Source organism: Tachyglossus aculeatus, chromosome 2 (assembly GCF_015852505.1).
Source record: "Tachyglossus aculeatus isolate mTacAcu1 chromosome 2, mTacAcu1.pri, whole genome shotgun sequence".
NCBI classification, from domain to species: domain Eukaryota; kingdom Metazoa; phylum Chordata; class Mammalia; order Monotremata; family Tachyglossidae; genus Tachyglossus; species Tachyglossus aculeatus.
Window position 1 is genome coordinate 27232571 of NC_052067.1, and position 19643 is coordinate 27252213.

General features: G+C 40.1%; 2 protein-coding genes across 3 annotated transcripts in view; one reads left to right on the forward strand and one right to left on the reverse strand.

Annotated features, from left to right (window-relative positions):
• Positions 1-16834, forward strand: part of TOP2B (DNA topoisomerase II beta) — an 89953-nt gene extending 73119 nt beyond the window's left edge. Inside the window, exons 28-36 of the mRNA XM_038767590.1 lie at positions 1437-1634; positions 3013-3154; positions 4803-4964; positions 7103-7298; positions 8145-8224; positions 8709-8819; positions 10508-10630; positions 14953-15050; positions 16345-16834. Coding sequence (XP_038623518.1) covers positions 1437-1634; positions 3013-3154; positions 4803-4964; positions 7103-7298; positions 8145-8224; positions 8709-8819; positions 10508-10630; positions 14953-15050; positions 16345-16506 — 1272 coding nt within the window. The 3' untranslated portion in view covers positions 16507-16834. The remainder of the gene's footprint in view (positions 1-1436; positions 1635-3012; positions 3155-4802; positions 4965-7102; positions 7299-8144; positions 8225-8708; positions 8820-10507; positions 10631-14952; positions 15051-16344) is intronic.
• A 688-nt stretch (positions 16835-17522) lies between these two features.
• The window catches only part of RARB (retinoic acid receptor beta), a 512522-nt gene continuing 510401 nt past the window's right edge, over positions 17523-19643 (reverse strand). For both annotated transcript variants that reach the window (XM_038767604.1, XM_038767612.1), the window contains one exon: positions 17523-18380. In XM_038767604.1, the coding sequence (XP_038623532.1) occupies positions 18184-18380 (197 nt within the window). In that variant the 3' untranslated portion in view covers positions 17523-18183. The remainder of the gene's footprint in view (positions 18381-19643) is intronic.

Sequence of the window (19643 nt, forward strand, 5' to 3'; positions counted from 1 at the left end):
TTCCTCTCTGATCTCCCATCCTCCTGACTCTCTCCACTTCAGTCTATACTTCACTCTGTTGCCCGGATTATCTTTGTACAGAAACGCTCTGGGCATGTTACTCCCCTCCTCAAAAATCTCCAGTGGCTGCATGTCAACCTACGCATCAAGCAAAAACTCTTCACTCTCGGCTTCAAGGCTGTCCATCACCTCGCCCCCTCCTACCTCACCTCCCTTCTCTCCTTCTATAGCCCAGCTCGCACCCTCCGTTCCTCTGCCGCTAACCTCCTCACTGTACCTCGTTCTTGCCTGTACCACCATCGACCCCCGGCCCACGTCCTCCCCCAGCCTGGAATGCCCTCCCTCCGCACATCCGTCAAGCTAGCTCTCTTCCTCCCTTCAAAACCCTATTGAGAGCTCACCTCTTACAGGAGGCCTTCCCAGACTGAGCCCCCGTTTTCCTTTCCTCCTCCCCATTACCCCTGCCCTACCTCCTTCCCCTCCTCACAGCACCTGTATATATGTACAGATTTATTACTCTATTTATTTTACTTGTTCATATTTACTATTCTATTTATTTTGTTAATGATGTTCATCTAGCTTTACTTGTATTTATTCTGATGACTTGACACCTGTCCACATGTTTTGTTTTGTTGTCTGTCTCCCCCTTCTAGACTGTGAGCCCGCTGTTGGGTAGGGACCGTTGCTACATGTTGCCAACTTTTACTTCCCAAGCGCTTATTACAGTGCTCTGCACACAGTAAGCGCTCAATAAATACAATTGAATGAATGAGTGAATGAAAAGAGAAAAGGTTTTTTTCAAGGATGAACTGAAGTCTGGAATATAGAAAAGTAATTTTAATGCCTCTAATAATTCCAAATATCCTCTATTTGTGAATATTCACTTTAGGCGGAAACCACTAAAAATAATTAATTTTAAAATAAAAATAACAAAAAGTAATTGCATTAGAGTATGTGACCCAAATGTTCAGGTTATTTGGCATTTCAAACAAAGATATAAAAAGTATTTTTTCCAGGCAGTAAATAGTGCAATTTGATTGTATAATGTAATCTGGAATAATTTTGTTGCATTTTATTTCCACAGTTGGTTTTATTTTTTAATTTTGCATTGCATGGTAGGTGCAGAAGAAAAGTTATAGTAGCAATATGTCAATATGGATTAGTATAAAAATAAATAATACTACTTTTATAAAAGTTGTTCTGTGTACAGAAGTTGTCATGCTGGTGAAGTTAGGTTACCTTTTGGCCAAATACATTTAAATGTCTTTGGTTCTAGAAATTGAATGAGAGTAGTTCAGTAATTCCTTGAAAATAGCTCACATGAAACTGAACTTGTCATATTTTTTCTTCAGGAAATAGAATTTCTATATATATAACATTTCTTAATGACATTTAAAACAGGTATTTAATGTTTTCCCATTTTTATTACTCCTTAGAAAGTGGAGGCACACGAAAGAGAAGATATTTTGTCTGGAATGGCTGGCAAAGCAATAAAAGGTAAAGTTGGCAAGCCTAAGATGAAGAAGCTGCAGTTGGAAGAGACCATGCCTTCCCCTTATGGTCGAAGAATAATTCCACAGATCACATCTGCCATGAAAGCTGATGCAAGCAAAAAACTACTTAAGAAAAAGAAGGTAAGTAAATATGGAGAGCTCTTGTTTTAAAGATCTACTGGAGTGCTACTGCTTGAGGTTGAAGCAGGTAGGGTGGTCAAATCACCCCAAGAGTGGCATTTAAAAAATACCATTTTGTACTATATAATATTGAATATAGTGAATATAAATATTAATTTGTATGCACACATATATACGATATAGTCATATACTTATATATTGTATATGTGTACACACATATATAGTACTTTAGTTATATTTTATATATTATTCATTCAGTCACATTTATTGAGCGCTTACTGTGTGCAGAGCACTGTACTAAGCACTTGGGAAGTACAAGTCGGCAACATATAGAGACAGTCCCTACCAAACATTAAGCTCACAGTCTAGAAGGGGGAGACAGACAACAAAACAAAACATGTAGACAGGTGTCAAAATCATCAGAATAAATAGAATTATAGCTATAAATAGAATTATTTATACACCTTACCTTTTAATTACCTTTTATACACACATATACTATATATACATCATATAGTTATATAGTTTATACACACACATATAGTATTTTAGTTTGTCTAGATTTAAGATTTCTTGAGACCATCCATGTGGAACACCAAAATACTTCCCTTGGCTTCTAGTGCAGAAAGGTAGTATGGTAAAACTGTAGTTCAGCTCTTAAAAAATGCAAAGTAATTGGATAGTGATGATCCATTGAGTTGATGTGAATTAGGGGATTGGGATTATCAATCCTAGGATCTTTCAGAAATTAACAGTGATCCAATATACAGATTTAAAATGGATGATATTTAACATGTTCCTTGGGTCTTTCCCATTTGTCTGACTTTCCTTTGCTGTATGTGAGTTTTCCAGGAAATTAGTTTACGTGTCCATCTCCTGCTGTTAACGTGTCTGTTCAATGCTTTTGCTGGGTATTGAACTCAAACATAACTTCCAGTTTTTCCTCAGAATTTAAGAGACTAATAGAAGTGCTTGGCTTTTGCTCCTCAGGGCAAAAGCTTCTTTCTTGAATTCCAAATACAGGGATAGGGGCAAATCGAAACCATAGTTTATATAAATGGGGTCTCCACCTCAACAAGGTAATGGTTGTTGCCAACTTGTACTTCCCAAGCGCTTAGTACAGTGCTCTGCACACAGTAAGCGCTCAATAAATACAATTGATTGATTGGTTGGAAAGAGGGTAAGGAATTATCAACTGCATTTTGTAGTAAAGCTCTGAGTCTGTTTACTTTGTACAAGAGTCCTCTGAATCACCTCATGTCTGACTTAGAATAGATAGTATGACTGAGGAAGTTCATCTTTAAAGTTCAAAGGGAAATGATTTTTTTTTTTACATTTCTTATCCCTGCCCCATTTCCATTATTTCTCAAATATTTAGGGTGATATTGATCCCATGGCAATAAAAATGGAATTTGATGATGAATTCAGTGGTGCACCAGCAGAAGGAGCCGAAGACTCGCTGAATACATCAGCTCCGGTTCCTAAAACACCCAAGCCCAAGAGAGAGAAGAAGGAACCTGGTAAGTTCTTTTTGGGTAATATGGCCACATAAAATAAGTTATAAATCAGTATTTGTTAAATGCTAATTGTAGTAAACATTTTAAGACTTGAAAGAATGTAGGTGGAATTTTCAGAAGAAAAATCAGCTGAGCTCTTGTGGCAAGTATTAGTGTGCCAGTGTGCAGAATGGCCATATTTAATTTGATCTCCCAAACTGATTTTTACTTATATTTGGTATTCTGCCAGCTCATTATTTTTTAAACTCCTACATACAAAATGCACACAATATAAACTTCCTAGAAAAGTCCAATCTAAAAAAAAGTCCTTCAAGAGTTTATAATTTAATGAGGAGACAGTAGATAGAAATTGACAAATATATTTTGAATAAGGGAGTGTAGATGAGTCAACTGATTATTTACTTTAGAGTGTATATGAATAAACAGATAAGTAGAGTGCCGAGGTAGTGAGGGGTTAGCATAACTGGAAAGGTGGAGGGGATTAACCAGGAAATTAATGAGAAGCAGCATGGCCTAGTGAATAGAGCACAAGCCTGGGGATCGGAAAGACCCGGGTTCTAATTCTGACTCCGCCCTTGTCTTCAGTATTACCTTGGGCAAGTCAGTTAACTATAAATGGGGATCAAGGCGGTGACATGGACCGTGGCCAACCTGATAAACTTGTATCCACTCCAGCGTTTAGTACAGTGCCTGGCACTTAGTAAGTGCTCTAAAATACCATTTTTAAAAAATGAGGTGCCTCCTGGAGAACTAGGGCATGGTTTGGGCAAACCTTTTGGAGGAGGACACCCCAGGGAGAGGAGAAAATATGAGCAGTGGGTTGTAAGTAGGTGAGTTGTGAGTCGGGGGTTATGTGGGTGGAGCAGAAGAGCATGACCTGGGTGGGTATCAGGAGAAAAGAGCAGATAAGTGTACCCTAAGCAATACTGCAACTGAAACACTAATAGAGCATATATTTATGACTATTCCCAGGTTTATTTCCCAAGGAAAGCCACAATATTTAGGTAGTAGGGGATTCCTCCTACAACTGCTTAAGCTGAAGCCAGAGCAGTGCAGTTGAGCACAATGGACGGTTTTTTTATTTTTGCTCTTCATGAACAAAGTAGAGAAACGGGATATAAACTACCATTTGGCTGTCACCTCCCTTCAAATACCAGCAGTCTGTTAACCATTATCAGAATCTCATGAAGCTGTATCCAGAAACACCTTGTTCTTGGGCACGTGATTAACTTCTCTGTGCCTCAGTTTCCTCATACCCTTCCCCTTAAAATTGTGAGCCACATGTGTGACAGGGTCCGTGTCCTACCTGATGATCGTAAAGCTTCTCTAGCATTTAGTATAGTGCTTGGCTTATATCAAGTGTGTTAACAAGTACCAGAGTTATTAGGGCTAGCAGGAACTTGGTGAACACAAATACTCAGGGGGTTGAGTAAGGAGTTGAGGAATAGTGAAGGGCTATGGAAATCTTACTTTGCATCCTTCATTACTTTATGTTCTAGCATTTATATAGCCTCTTGATTTCTTTTGAGCAGTTCATTTTTACAGGCGAATATTTTAATTAAAATACTTTAGCTCTTGATATGTTTTTGGATATCAGTAAAGATCGGGGATTATAAATCCTGGGGTTTTAACCAGCATGCATTTCTTCTAGGCACCAGAGTAAGAAAAACACCTTTGTCTTCCACTAAATCCAGTGCAAAGAAAGTGAAAAAACGAAACCCATGGTCAGATGATGAGTCTAAATCTGAAAGTGACTTGGAAGAAAGTGAACCTGTCATAATTCCAAGAGACTCTCTGCTTAGAAGAGCTGCTGGTATGGCAAGCTTTTTAATCAACATTACTCGATTGCTTCTACATAGTATTTTGTAAATGATTAATAATCAAGCAACTGTTTGTCCTATGAATATCTGTAAATTATTTATCATATCTATTAATTACGTCTGTCTCACCCTCTTGACTGTAAACTCATTTTGGCAAGGAATGAGTCTGCCAACTGTTGTAACTGTGCTCTCCCAAATGGTAGTACAGTGCTGTGCACAGTCAGGGCCCAATATATACCATTGCTGACTATATTACCAATCAATCAATAGTATTTATTGAGTGCCAACTGTGCAAACATTGTACAAAGTACTGTACAATGGAATTAGAAGATACCATCTCTGCCCTTAGAGTTTACATTCTAGCTGGGTAGCCAAACACAAAAATTAATCGAGGCATGTCTTCTGGGGGAAGTGGGATTTCACAAGGATTTTGAAAATGGGGAGAGCTGTGATCCAGCAGGTAGAAGTGGGGAAGGAGTTCCAAGCAGGAGGATGAGCTTGAGAGGAACAAAGCGTGCAAGCTAAGGTGGTGAGTAAGTAAGAGGGTGAAAACCGATTTGAGTGCCTTAAAGCCAGTGATCAAGAGGTGCTGCTTGCTGAGAGCAGTGGGTAGCTATTGGAGGGTTTTGAGAAGGGGGAAGATGTATGCAAAAGGGAATTTTAGAAAAATGATCCAGAGGGAAGTGTGGATTGGAAAGGAGACATTAATACTACTACTAATAATAATGGCATTTATTAAGCACCTGCTATGTACAAAGCACTGTTCTAAGCACTGGGGAGGTTACAAGGTGATTAGGTTGTCCCACGCGGGGCTCACAGTCTTAATCTCCATTTTACAGATGAGGGAACTGAGGCCCAGAGAAGTTAAGTGACTTGCCCAAAGTCACACAGCTGACAATTGGAGGAGCTGGGATTTGAACCCATGACCTCTGACTCCAAAGCCCATGCTCTTTCCATTGAGCCATGCTGCTTCTCTTGAAGCAGAGACAGAGAGGTCTGCAGGAGGCAGATGCAGTAGAGTTGGAATATGAAAAGTGCTTAGTCTGGCCTGGTGGCAGTTAGGATGGAGAGAAAGAGATTCTGGAGGTGCCATGGAGGAAATAATCAGTGGCAGACTGAATATGGCAGCTGAAGAAGGGGAAGGAGTGAAGGATGTTACCAATAACGGGGGCTTGGTGTCAACTGTGATGGGTTAGTTAAGTGGAGAAGAGGATTTGGGAGGTAAGATGGGAGGTTGTTTTAGACATATTAATCTTAAAGTGCTGGCAGGACATCTGTGTTGGAGGTGTCTTAGGACAAAAAGAAATATGAGATTGCAGGGCAAGTGGGAGATGAGTACTGTTAAGGTAGATTTGGAAATCGTCCATATAAAGGTGCAAGTGAGGGGAATTAATGTAAAGTGAAAAGAGACAGGGACCCAGAAAAGAACAGAGAAGCAGTGTGGCTCAGTGGAAAGAGCTCGGGCTTCAGAGTCAGAGGTCATGGGTTCAAATCCCAGCTCTGCCAAGTGCCAGCTGTGTGACTTTGGGCAAGTCACTTAACTTCTCTGGGCCTCAGTTACCTCCTCTGTAAAATGGGGATTAAGACTGTGAGCCCCCTTTGGGACAGCCTGATCCCTCTGTAACCTCCCCAGCGCTTAGAACAGTTCTTTGCACATAGTAAGTGCTTAATAAATGCCATCATTATTATTCTTATTACTATCATTATTAGGGACATGCAAAGAACTTCCCTCATTTTCATAGCTCAAAAGTGAGACAGGAGGGTCAAATAGTTTTAAAGCTACTAGAGAAATAAAACTATTTCAAAAGTATTTTCAAAATGTTGGTAGTTGTGAAGTAGAATTTTCAATGGAACAGCCTTCATTAAGAGAAACCATCTTTTTATCTTTATAGTGACACTTGTAATTTGATAGGCTGGGGAATGTGATGCAAAACCACAAAATTATTCTTCTTCTTTCTGATTAGTGCCAAACTGCATCAGTTTATAAGGTAGTATAAGGCAAAACGGCTGAGCAGTTCCATGAAACAAATGTTGCTGGGAAGATGAATGAATTTTGTAAATCTCACTATAAACATATATACATATTCAGCCATTCTCATCACTTAATTATAATCAAATTGCATTTTCTTAGCTGAAAGGCCCAAGTACACTTTCGATTTCTCCGAAGAGGAAGATGATGCTGATGATGATGATAACAATGATTTAGATGAATTGAAAGTTAAGTCATCTCCAGTGACAAACGACAGAGAGGATGATTTTATTCCTTCAGATAGCTTAGATAAAGATGAATATGCATTTTCTCCGGTCAAATCAAAACCTACCCCAGAGTAAGTAATTTAGCGATTATTCCAAAATATATTGGACTTTGTTTTTATTTTTTAAGTTCCATAGAGGAATGAATTTCTCATTTTTAGGAATCGGCTCTGAGAAGCTAGGTTCTTCGCCAAAAATTTTTAAAAAGTGAAGCAATTCAGTCATATATAATTGCTTCATTTATATATATGTATATATAATTTCCCTGCTGATAAGGTAAGAGTGCACACTGACTTAGTGATATAAACTGGTAAACCCCTATCAAGTTTGTGAGCCCTTCATAAAATAATCTCATCCTGATTCTTTATATCAAGCTTGGGAAACAAATCTTGGATGGCTGGTACAAGTAGAGGAGGAAAGGATGGGCTCCCCGCCACCATAAAGCCGCGGCGTCTCCTAGACTGCAGAGTTGTAGGACAGCCACAGGCCAAAGTCCCTGGCTGGGCATCTTGTCATTTGACCTATGAAAGGTTCATAGGCCATACTGGAGAGCCTAGAGCTTCTTGCACACCTTTGCCGATAGAAATTGTGATGAATGAAATTTCCAAGGGCTCTCAAAGCAAGTGTGCTTTTGTAAAATCTCTCAAACTCCAACTGCAGCTCTCAGATCGACTGCTTTGTTGATCCAAGTCTTCAGGATGACATTTCTGGCCGACTGCCTGGTGACCATAAATTTCAAGCCCTGATTATTAACTAAAGTTCAGCGCTTATAAAGATGTCACTTGTTAAATGTCATTTACACCCTAATCTTAACTCCGTGCCTCTGCTTTTCTGTTTTAATTAGGGTTTCATTTCTGTTCATTAAAGTAGAAGTTAGGTATTGAAAAGAAAACTTTTACAAGCTTTTGTTTTTGTCTTAGAAAATCCTCACATGACAAGAAAAATCAAGAATTTGGAAACCTGTTCTCATTTCCGTCCTATTCTCAGAAGTCTGAAGATGGTATGCTCTTTCATTTGATTTGTTTTTACATTTCCAGCACCATGTGGATTTAATGGAGTGGCTGCAGATGGGAGGGGGAATTAGAGACTTGTGGATCCAGAAGAATTAGTAAATGAGGCACAGAGTTCAAAGCATCATCAATGTGGATTTAAGTTTGAGAATCAGTTGGGGAGGTGGGAGGAGCAGAATAAGAAGCTGAGAGTTGTCCAGGAATGATAGAGTTGTGCCTGAATTTACTATTAACACCTCAGCTGATATCCATTATTACTAGGATTGTGACATTTGAGGTCAAAGAAAGGACCCCATATTTCGTAAATACCCTATGGCTCATATTCAACCATTACAGAACATACTGTGTACCCGTATCTGCCAAGAGGTTGATTATTTTTTGACAGAGATTTCAAGACAGAGATCAGAGGCATCAAAATGTGGCTAGATCAAGGATGTATTATTATTACTATCTTATATTTATAATTAATTTTAGATGCAACTAAGTTTGATAGTTATGAAGAAGATTCTGCTCCTGTTTTTTCATCGTCCTTTGCCCTAAAATCAACAGAGAAGCCTCCAAGTAAAACAGTAGCTGCTAAAAAAGGTTAAGTATCTGAGACTATTCAAAATGTGAAAGGATCAATGTTCTACAACGTATTGTTTTAATATGTTGTTGGAGGTGGAAAAAGATGTGATATTTGATATAAAGTGCCATATCTTTTTAAATATGTGCCAGGGTTTCAGCAATTTGCCAAGTGCTGAGGCTCAGGTGTTTACCCAGATATGATGTAGCTCTTAGAGCTAGACCGAGGCGTTCAGCACATACAGCATTAAGTGCTTGGGAAAGTGCCATTTCATAGACTTGGTACAGCTAATCCCTGCCACAAGGAGCTTACAGTCTACAGGGGGTGACAGACATTAAAATAAATGATTTATTGAACACTTACAATGCCCTGCAAACCGTAAGTGTTCAAAAAATACCACTGACTGATTGAATCTTAGTTTGTTAGCACTTACCCGTGCAGGTCTTTACTGTGGCTCAGACAGCCAAACAGTCCCATGCCTTCACAGTGCACTCCTGAGCTGTCTCATAGTTGTGTAAATTAGAGTTAGGGTGAGTGATAAAGGTGAAAGGTGACTTGTGAAACAGTATTGAGTGTCCACAGCTGCCAGTGGTGTGTTCTGAAGGACCGGGAGTGGTATTCTGCTTTGATCAACAGTCCTACGTACTACAGAGTGGTACTTTGTTCAGAAGCCTTCTTGTCCCCATCTTAGAGAATAATACTTTCATGTCATATGATCTCCAGTTTGATTCATTCACTTTGGGCACTATTACTAAATTCCTAAGAATTTTTCTCTAGGATTAAGATTATTTGAAGTACTAAAAGTACTAGAGAAGCATTGGGGCTCAGTGGAAAGAGCACGGGCTTTGGAGTCAGAGGTCATGGGTTCAAACCCCCGCTCTGCCAATTGTCAGTTGTGTGATTTTGGGCAAGTCACTTAATCAGTCGTATTTATTGAGCACTTACTGTGTGCGGAGCACTGTACTAAGCGCTTGGGAAGTACAAGTTGGCAACATATAGAGACAGTCCCTACCCAACAGTGGGCTCACAGTCTACACTTCTCTGGGCCTCAGTTACCTCATCTGTAAAATGGGGATTAGGACTGTGAGCCCGCCGTGGGACAACCTCAACACCTTGTAACCTCCCCAGTGCTTAGAACAGTGCTTTGCACATAGTAAGCGCTTAATAAATGCCGTCATTATTGTTATTATCATTAAAAATAAAACAGTTTATACTCTGAAATTCACAGAAATCCTCAGGATTGGGAAGAATCTTAAATCAGGCAGTTTCTCTTTAGTTAAACATTGAGAAATGGTGTGACTTTTTAAGATTTTTTTTATCAAGTTTCAGAGGGTGGCAGTCTTCGATGTGTTTGGAACGGATCGCTGATCAGGCATACTAGCATCTCTGGATACACTAAATCTCGTTTCATTAGTCATCTGAATACAAGAGTAGTTTATGTGAAAATGATTTAGGACCTAGAATCAGTTGACTCGGTGCTGTTTTTTGTTATTTGAACATGCCTAATCCTCTTTAAGAAAAATCTGATCTGAAAGCTTTCCCAGCTGGTCTTGGGTGGATTTACACATCTCTTGAAATGATCCTCTGCCTCAAGCAGCTTACAATCTAGTGGTGTAAATAGGTAAGCTGTAATAATGGTGTATTAAAATCAGTGTAGCATAACTATATGCAAAGGTACTAACCAGTGTAACCTTAATTTTGGTAACAGCAAAACCAGCTTCAGATGCTACTCCCAAACCTAAGAGACCTCCCAAACAGAAGAAAATGGACACAACAAACTCTGATTCTGATTCAGAATTTGGCATTCCAAAGAAAATTGCAGCTCCCAAAGGTGAGAATTGTTGGTCATGCACTGAGTTATTTCATGCCATCTGATGTCACACTGATTTTGGAGAGAGAATCCTATGTTAAAGAAGATCAATCAAATCCAACTTCCATGGCAGGCTATCATCATCAGTGGTATTTATTGAGCACTTACTGTGTGCAGAGCACTGTATTAAGGGCTTCTCCCTCAGAACTCCTGCCCCTAGGATTAGATAGGCATGGTTTTGGCAGGGTTGGGAGTTTTGAATTTTGGCAGAAGGAAGTAATGTTTGTTTTTGGTTCCAGTGCCATCATTTTCAGTGAGGGGACTGGATTAGGGTTAGGGGTTTAGAATTGAGGGAAGGTTTCTGAGGATGAGCACCAATATTCAAAACTCCCGCCTTTGCCAAAAACCTTGCTTTCCTGACCCTAGAGTGGGGAGTCAGAGAGAGAAATAGAGTGGTTTTGGCACATGCCAAAATTATAGCAATGCTGGTAGGCTGGCTTTTGTGTGCCAAAACTGAGGGAAAGAAGCATGGGAAGAACTGGAAGTACAGAAAACTAGGACAATTTCCTTTCTAGGGGTGTACCTTTCCGATGTGTCTGGGAAAAGAGGGTGCACAGAGCCAAACCAAAGACCAGAAGTGTCTTAAATACATCATTGTGTCAGGAACCCCTTGCACTTTCCACCTCTTTCAATCAATCAGTCATATTTATTGAGTGCTTACTGTGTGCAGAGCACTGTATTAAGTGCTTGGGAGAGTACAATAACTGAGTTGGTACACACATTTCCTGCCAACATTAAGCTTATGAGGGTCTAGAGGGGGAGACAGACATTAATATAAATTGCAGATATGTACATAAGCGCTGTGGGGCTGAGGGAGGGTAAATATAGGGAGCAAATCAGAGAGTGCAGAAGGGAGTGGGAAAAGAAAATGTGGGCTTGGAGAAGATGTGACTTCAGTAAGGCTTTGAAGATGGAGAGAGTAGTTGTCTGTCAGATGTGAAAAAGGAGGATGTTCCAGGCCAGAGGCAGGATGTAGGTGAGAGGTCAGTGACTAGATGGAAGTACAGAAGTAGAGAAGCAGCATGGCTCAGGGGAAAGAGCCCAGGCTTTGGAGTCAGAGGTCATGGGTTCAAATTCCGACTCCGTCACTTGTCAGCTGTGTGACTTTGGGGAAGTCACTTAACTTCTCTGTGCCTCAGTTACCTCATCTGTAAAATGGGGATTAAGACTCTGAGCCCCCCGTGGGACAACCTGATCACCTTGTAACCTCCCTAGCGCTTAGTACAGTGCTCTGCACACAGTAAGCGCTCAGTAAATACAATTGATGATTATTACAGGGAGCCGGTTGACACTAGAAGAGCAAAGTGTGCAGGCAGGGTTAGGGAGATAAGGTAGAAGGGGGCAAGGTGATTGAGTGCTTTAAAGCCAATAGTAAGGAGTGTCTGTTTGATGCAGAGATGGATGGGCAATCTCTGGAGGTTCTTGAGGAGTGGGGACACATAGACGGAACATTTTTATAGAAAAATGATCTGAGCAACAGTGTGAAATATGGACTGAAGTGGGGAGAGAGAGGAGGCAGGGAGGTCAGCAGGGAGGTCAGCAAGGAGGCTGCTACGATAATCAAAGTGGGATAGAATAAGTGCTTGGATTAAAGCAGTAGCTATTTGTATGGAGAAGAAAGGGCACATTTTAATGATGTGAAGGTTGAACCAACTGGATTTAGTGATAGGTTGACTATGTGGAGTGAATGATATAGGAGAGTCAAGGAAGATTGCCAAGGTTATGGGCTTGAGAGACAGGAAGGATGGTGGTGCTGTCTACAATGGAGAAGCAGTGTGTCTTAGTGGAAAGTGCCCGGGCTTGGGAGTCAGCGATCGTGGGCTCTAATCCCGGCTCCGCCACTTATCAGCTGTGTGACTTTGGGCAAGTCATTTCACTTCTCTGTGCCTCAGTTCCCTCATCTCTAATATGGGGATTAAGTTTGTGAGCCCCACGTGGGGCAACCTGATTACCTTGTATCTACCCCAGTGCTTAGAACAGTGCTTGGCACATAGTAAGCATTTAATACTATCATTATTATTATTATTACAATGATGAGAAAATCAGCAGGAGAACAGGATTTGTGTGGTAAGATCAGGAATTCTCCTTTGGACATGTTAAATTGAGGTGTGTTTCACCCACTTCGAGGGCTTTTTCAAAATAAGAAAATATCCTCTCATTTTTGTGTCTCTTCCCAATTCCTGCAGGCCCTGTCTCTCATGCACAGAATACTGTACTAAGTGCATAGGAAAGTCCAAAGGTGGAAGATGGCAGGGCTCCTGCCTTTATAGGAGGTTACAATCTAACAGGAGAGACAGGCACAAATTAAATTACAGGTAGAAAGAAGCAAAGAATGGAAAGATGGATGTGTAGATAAGTGCTTAGACTAAATCTTTGTCAATTTACATGAGCAAAAGTGCTATGGGAGACTTTGAGAGCCTAAGTATTGAAGTGTTCAAAAGTTTTGAGGTGTAGTAGTTAGTTGGGAGGATACGGCCAGAGGAGAACAATGAATTACCCAGAGACCTCTTTCTAACTGAAACTTACATTTGTGTCTCTATTGGCCTTTTGTGTACTTTATAAATTGATAAAAAAAATAATTTATTTGGCTTCACCACAGCCCCTAATCCTGTTTCATCTTCCAAATGAATACCTGGGCAGGTATCTGCAGCCCACCAATTCCTCTCTTTAAAGTTGTTGATGGATTTGGGGCTCGATCCCTAGGGATTGGTAGCATACTTAGAAGTGGGGTGCCAGGCAAGGTAGCTTTGTGAGCCCACTGTCTGGCACTTCCTGGAGGTTGCCAACTCAGGACCCTCCAAGCCTTTTAGGTAGGTAACCTATTTTGAAAGGTGTCTAGTGAGTTTACAATCTCCCTCGGTAACCTTCAGCAACCTTCCTTAGAGCTTTCCTAAGTCCTATCACCCTGTATTCTAATTCTTAGTGGAGGAGGAGATATCTGGTTACCATTTAGGTATTCTTTTCCTGCTCAAAATGAAAACAAAGCCAAAGTTATTTAATTGGAAGAGGTACACTGCATGTGGTGATGCTAGGCATGAGGGAAGAGCACAGTTTGAAATGTAGCAGGCTGGATTTCCGTAGAGTGAGAGTGGTTTCCCGTCAGTTGAGGTGTACAATGTATTCCAAGAGCAGAGCAAGCTTATTCCAAATATAATGTTTCTCTTTAGATTTCGAGGGCAGGGTCATTGTAGCTCATGATGTGCCAAAAACTACTTACCGTTCAGGCATCTTTCTCCGAGAGGAATTATTTGATTTGTCCTTCCACATTTCTGAGTCATTAGTGTTTGAGTGCTTACCATGAGCAGAGACCTGGTATGAGGCACTTGAGAATTCCACTGGAAGTGAAAGATAAGGCTTCTGCTTCCATGGAGCCCATGATTTAGGGAGGAGGCAAGCCAACCCAAATTGCAAGTGTTTGATAAGGAAAAAAACGGACCACAGATACAGTTGATAAAGATACATTATGAAATGACCAGGAGGGTGGAGATTAAGTGGGCTTTGCCTCCTAAAGGAGGGTTTTGAAGATGGGGAGTGTAGAGGTGGTAGTTAACTTGAAGACAAATGGAATAGCCTTATACTTGGCTATTTCATTCTGTCAGCAGTTTTATAAATATGTTTGTCAGTCTCTTGCGCCTGTTATTTAGAACTGTCCCTTCACTCTTAATGATGAAGCTATTTGTCAATTTGATAGTAAAATCTCCAGTGGCAATTCCTGGGGCTCTTCAGAAGCACTTATGATGATACTGTAACCCGGAGTAGACACTTGACTACATTTGTTGATTTTACAACACATTCCTATTAAATAATGTGAATTATTAGTCAAAATGATCGTAAAATTCACAGGCGTCTTTGTATTTCATGGTCATTATTTCTACAGTGGGAGGGATGGCCCTTTCATTCATTCATTCGTATTTATTGAGCGCTTACTGCGTGCAGAGCACTGTACTAAGCACTTGGGAAGTACAAGTTGGCAACATATAGAGACGGTCCCTAACCAACAACGGGCTCACAGTCTAGAAAGGGGAGACCGACGACAAAACAAAGTATAATAACAAAATAAAATATAACAGTAAGTATGTACAAGTAAAATAAATAGAGTAATAAATCTGTACAACCATATATACAGGTGCTGTGGGGAGGGGAAGGAGGTAGGGTGGGGGAATGGGGAGGGGGAGAGGAAGGAGGGGGCTCAGTCTGGGAAGGCCTCTTGGAGGAGGTGAGCTCTCAGTTGGGCCCTTCCTTTTATGAATCTCTCACAGATGTGCAAAATCTATTTCTGATAGGTAAAGGCAGGGGAGCAAAGAAAAGGAAAGCTTCAGGCTCTGAAAATGAAGGTGAATACAACCCTGGAAGGAAAACATCCAAATCCACACCAAGCAAGGTAAGCTGCAACGTCTTGTTGTTTACTGTATAAACTGAGTCATTTTGTCCGAGTTTGCACTGTAAGTACTAAGTCCTGATTTAGGACTGCAGTTTGAGCTGGAACACCTGGCAACCATTGACTGTGTGAAACACCACCTGTGCTTTAGAAAATATTTTTTCTATATTCTATAAGCAACCCTCCTAACTTCTTTTTGGGATTTGCGCAACAAGAAGCAATGTTATAGTGGCTTCTGCTAGGGACTAAGCCCCCTTTTCCTCATCTCCCCTCGCTCCCTTTTGCTCTCCCCCTCCTCTTCCCACCCCACAGCACTTATGCATATATGTATATATCTATATATCTAAAATCCTATCTATATTGATGCCTGTTTTACATATTTTGTTTTGACTGTAAAGCCAGTGTGGGCAGGGATTTTCTCTCTTTATTGCTGAATTGTACTTTCCAAGTGCTTAGTACAGTGCTCTGCATACAGTCAGCACTCAGTATGATTGAATGAATGAATGAGATGGAGAAAATTTGGCAGTTGTGGGATTGTTTATTATGCAGTGAAAAATACACTTGTAATTTGTTACTCATTGGTCTTGAAGAACATATGCTAAACTGTTGTTGATGTGCATTGAGTTAATCTGGTACTTCAAGAGAATGGACTGTAGTTTTTCGAATAATCTTGAAAATTTAAAACATTACTCTCTTTTGATACTCTAATCATTCATATGTTACCTACCTAAGTAGTTGGTTTGAAATGCTAAGAGAAATGCTGGTGATAAGCACCCCCATTCCCTCCATAATCTGGTACTTTCTGCTAGTGCCTGGACCAAAATAATGTGCCTTAGTGGATAGAGCATGGGCCTGCGAGTCAGAAGGACCTGGGTTCTAATCCTGACTCCGAACTTTGCTGTATGACCTTCGGCAAGTCACTTAACTTCTCTATGCCTCAGTTATCTCCTCTGTAAAATGAGGATTAAGACTGTGAGCCCCATGGACTGCATCCAACCTGATTAGCTTGTACCTACCACAGCACTTAGCCAAGTACTGTACTAATAGTAAGTGCTTAACAAATACCATTTTAAAAACCAAAAAAAAATCAAAAACCATTACTTTTAAAATTGTAACCAGGGACCAGCAAAACCATGAATTATCGTGGCAGTTTATCTTGAGAGAAAAAGAATGGTAGCTGACTTATTACCTGTACATGAAGTCCATAGCCCTTTTGTCCTGATTGTCCTTTATCTGCTGTCTGTCACTTTTTGCTAAGGGCGGGCTTTAACCCCGGTGGTCTCTTGTTTATTTTTAGAAATCCAAGAAAGCCCCTTTTGACCAGGATTCAGATGTAGACATCTTCCCGTCAGATTTCAGCTCTGAACCACCGTCTCTGCCACGGACAGGTCGGGCTAGAAAAGAAGTAAAATATTTTGCAGAGTCTGACGACGATGTAGATTTTGCCATGTTTAATTGAGTGCCCAGTGCACACACAAACATTTTCCAACAAAATACCTTGTGTTGTCCTTTTGGTCTTTTCTGTCGCAGACTTTTGTACATTTGGCTTATTTTAATGTGATGATGTAATTGATGGTTTTTATTCTTGTGTGTAGGCATTTTAACATTTTGTTCTTACACATACAGTTTTATGCTCTTTTTTACTCATTGAAATGTCATGTATTGTCTGATTGGCTTGTAGAAATGTTATAGACTGCTGTGCTAAAAGCACACATTTTAACTGTTATGACTGCAGACAACAAACCTGCTTTTTGAAATGAAATTTAAACATTAAAAATGGAACTGTGTTTTCTGTCTCTTTAGTGACGGTCCAACGGAAGCAAAAGCTTCCACACACCTTTTAAAATAAATATACTTTATTCTTTGCCAGGAGACTCCATGGAAAAAGGTAAACAGTATATGAACATAGAAAGCATTGTTAAACAATCTCAATGTACAAACAGAGCCAGTGAAAGTACATCACAGACTTGCTAAGATATCAAAAAAAAAAAAAATCCACTAGTGCTTAAATGAGACCTAAGAAACTGACACTTTTTAATCTGTTAACCACTCTACCACAGTTTTTCACTCTGCTTCATAGTGATTTAACAAGGTCAAAAGAGGCAGATTCTCTGCCCGTGCCTCTGGGAGTTATTAGTGGAGAGGCCCCGAAATAGCAAGGAGGCCAGAAAATCCCCAATACCTGGCATGAATTTCTTTCGTAAGGACGGACACCAGACTTACTTACACAGTATATATAGGTGGTGGACCAGCCTCCTAGTTGTCCCGTGAAATATCCCCAATGGGTTGTGTCCAGGTAAACAAAAACATCGTAACACTGAAAAGTGTTTCTGCCTTGGAGGCTATCGTTCCTGTAGAAATGTAATATATTCTTTTCTCCTTAAACTGCGTAACTAGACCATTAACCAAGAAGTAATAAACCACTTTCAATTTAAAGTGACATAAACAATTGAACAAATGACTTTAACTGTCTCTTCTGCTAGTGCAGTGAATTTGTATCCTTTTACTGGGCAACATGGAAAAGATGCAGTCTGAGAGCATCAAAAAGAGCAAGGGCAAGTTTTCATACTAACTAAATCAGAATGTCTTTAACCTTTCTTAACTGGACAAGTACAAGATTCCCACTTTAGAACCTCCGTGTCCTGAAAATTCGGGGAGCTGAAGACAAAAACGCCTTGATCACACAGCTGGCCGTGGACGGTAGTTGGTTCGAAACCTCGATCCCGTGGTTATTTTGGGTATGCAAGACAAAAAGAAAGCACCAAACATCCAGTATAGAAAGAAGAAAGCAGAGCCATACATCAGTATGTACAGAGTCCTCGGAAATGGAGCCAGAATCGAAAACAATTTGAAATCAGTCTTGTCATGCAATCTTGAATGTTCAGAAGAGAAAATAGAAGCCTTTAAACTAGTTTCTGGTTGCTTCAAATAGCCGATTTTAGAGTTTTAAGTTTGTATTTCTAGTTGGTTAGACAGTGAGGAGTATATATTGGTACATATGAAAACGTCTTGGTCCTTCTTGAATTTTAATATCTTTTTTCAGTCCAAAAACTAAGCAGCAGTAAAAATGTTTTTTCTTGCTTTTTCATCCCTGGACAGAAGGTATTGGGAATGTCTGAAGTAGATGGAAAATGCCTTATTGCACCAGCGGGGATTGACTGACACTGCTGTTATCCACTGAGCTAGGTGAGATGCTAGGACTGTGCTCTGCCGTATTTCCACTGGAACTTGGTGTTAATGGTTCATGTCCTTCAGAATTCTCCAGCATTTCCTGAATGAGAGGTGGCATTGATCCAGGAATTTCCATTTTCAATGTAATCACGCGTTCAGCACCTTTTTATACAAACAAAAACAAACTGATTAGGGCACAGGGTCTTAGGACTGGTCATATCATACAGTAGCTCTAGCCTTGAATTTAATCAGAACTTTACCCATGCACATTGAGATTTTGAAGGCATTTCCATTTAGGAGTCATTGTGCATGGGTTGTGAAAGTCTCTAATTCTTACTTTCATTTTGTAAAAAAACAGAGCTACAACACTGTGGTGATACTGGGCTTCATAAAAATGTGTGTCATAACTGTATTTTTGCTCAGAAGAGCAATTCTGAGTGATAAGAGGGCTGTCATAAAACATTAGCATCAGATTCAAAAAGGTGGTTTGAAATGGTCTATCAGACGGACCTGATAATTACAGGCTATTCAGCAATCTAAAGAACAATTTCTTTCTTGCATTGAAGAAATGTCCCACCTCTTTTCCAACACAGTTTTCGATCACTTTAAGTGTTGCTAATGTTTTACCCTAGACTGAGGCGCAACACCTAGCACCCCCAAAAAAGTGCAAGCTCGATGCACTGCTAGCAAGGTGAAACTTGGTCCTGCCCCACACCCTAATGGATGACAAAGAACTCAACATCATCACACCTAGAAGTTTCAGAAATGGAAAAAAAACCCGACCTTGTCAAGTATCCGCTTGAAGTTCTGCAATACTAAGAATAGACTAAAAGCCCATTTTCTCAGGGCCCAAAATTACTCTTGGTCACTGGGAGGAGCATTTTAGCACTTTCAGACTACCAGGACACTGGTGAGTATTGCTGAATTAATCGTTGTATTAATGGTTCCCTAGTAGCCTGAAAGAGTTGACAATCCTCTAATCATGGCTATCTATATAATAGATGTAATCTATATATACTAATATAAATATCACAGAAAAATGCTATAAAGGAAGAGTAGGTTCTTTCCACATTTTTCTGGAATGTTTTATTTTATTTTGTTAGTATGTTTGGTTTTGTTCTCTGTCTCCCCCTTTTAGACTGTGAGCCCCCTGTTGGGTAGGGACCGTCTCTATATGTTGCCAACTTGTACTTCCCAAGCGCTTAATACAGTGCTCTGCACACAGTAAGCGCTCAATAAATACGATTGCTTGATTGACTGATGGCTAGTCTACAAGCAGGGTCGGGATTTATTATCTAAGAAAAAATAGATATATTCAGATTCTAACTCCCTTTCACTTTCCCAGTTGAAAATTTACAAGGCTTCCTCCTGGTTAAAAAAAAACCCCCAAAACTAAAAACAAAAATGAATTATTTACTCCTGTAC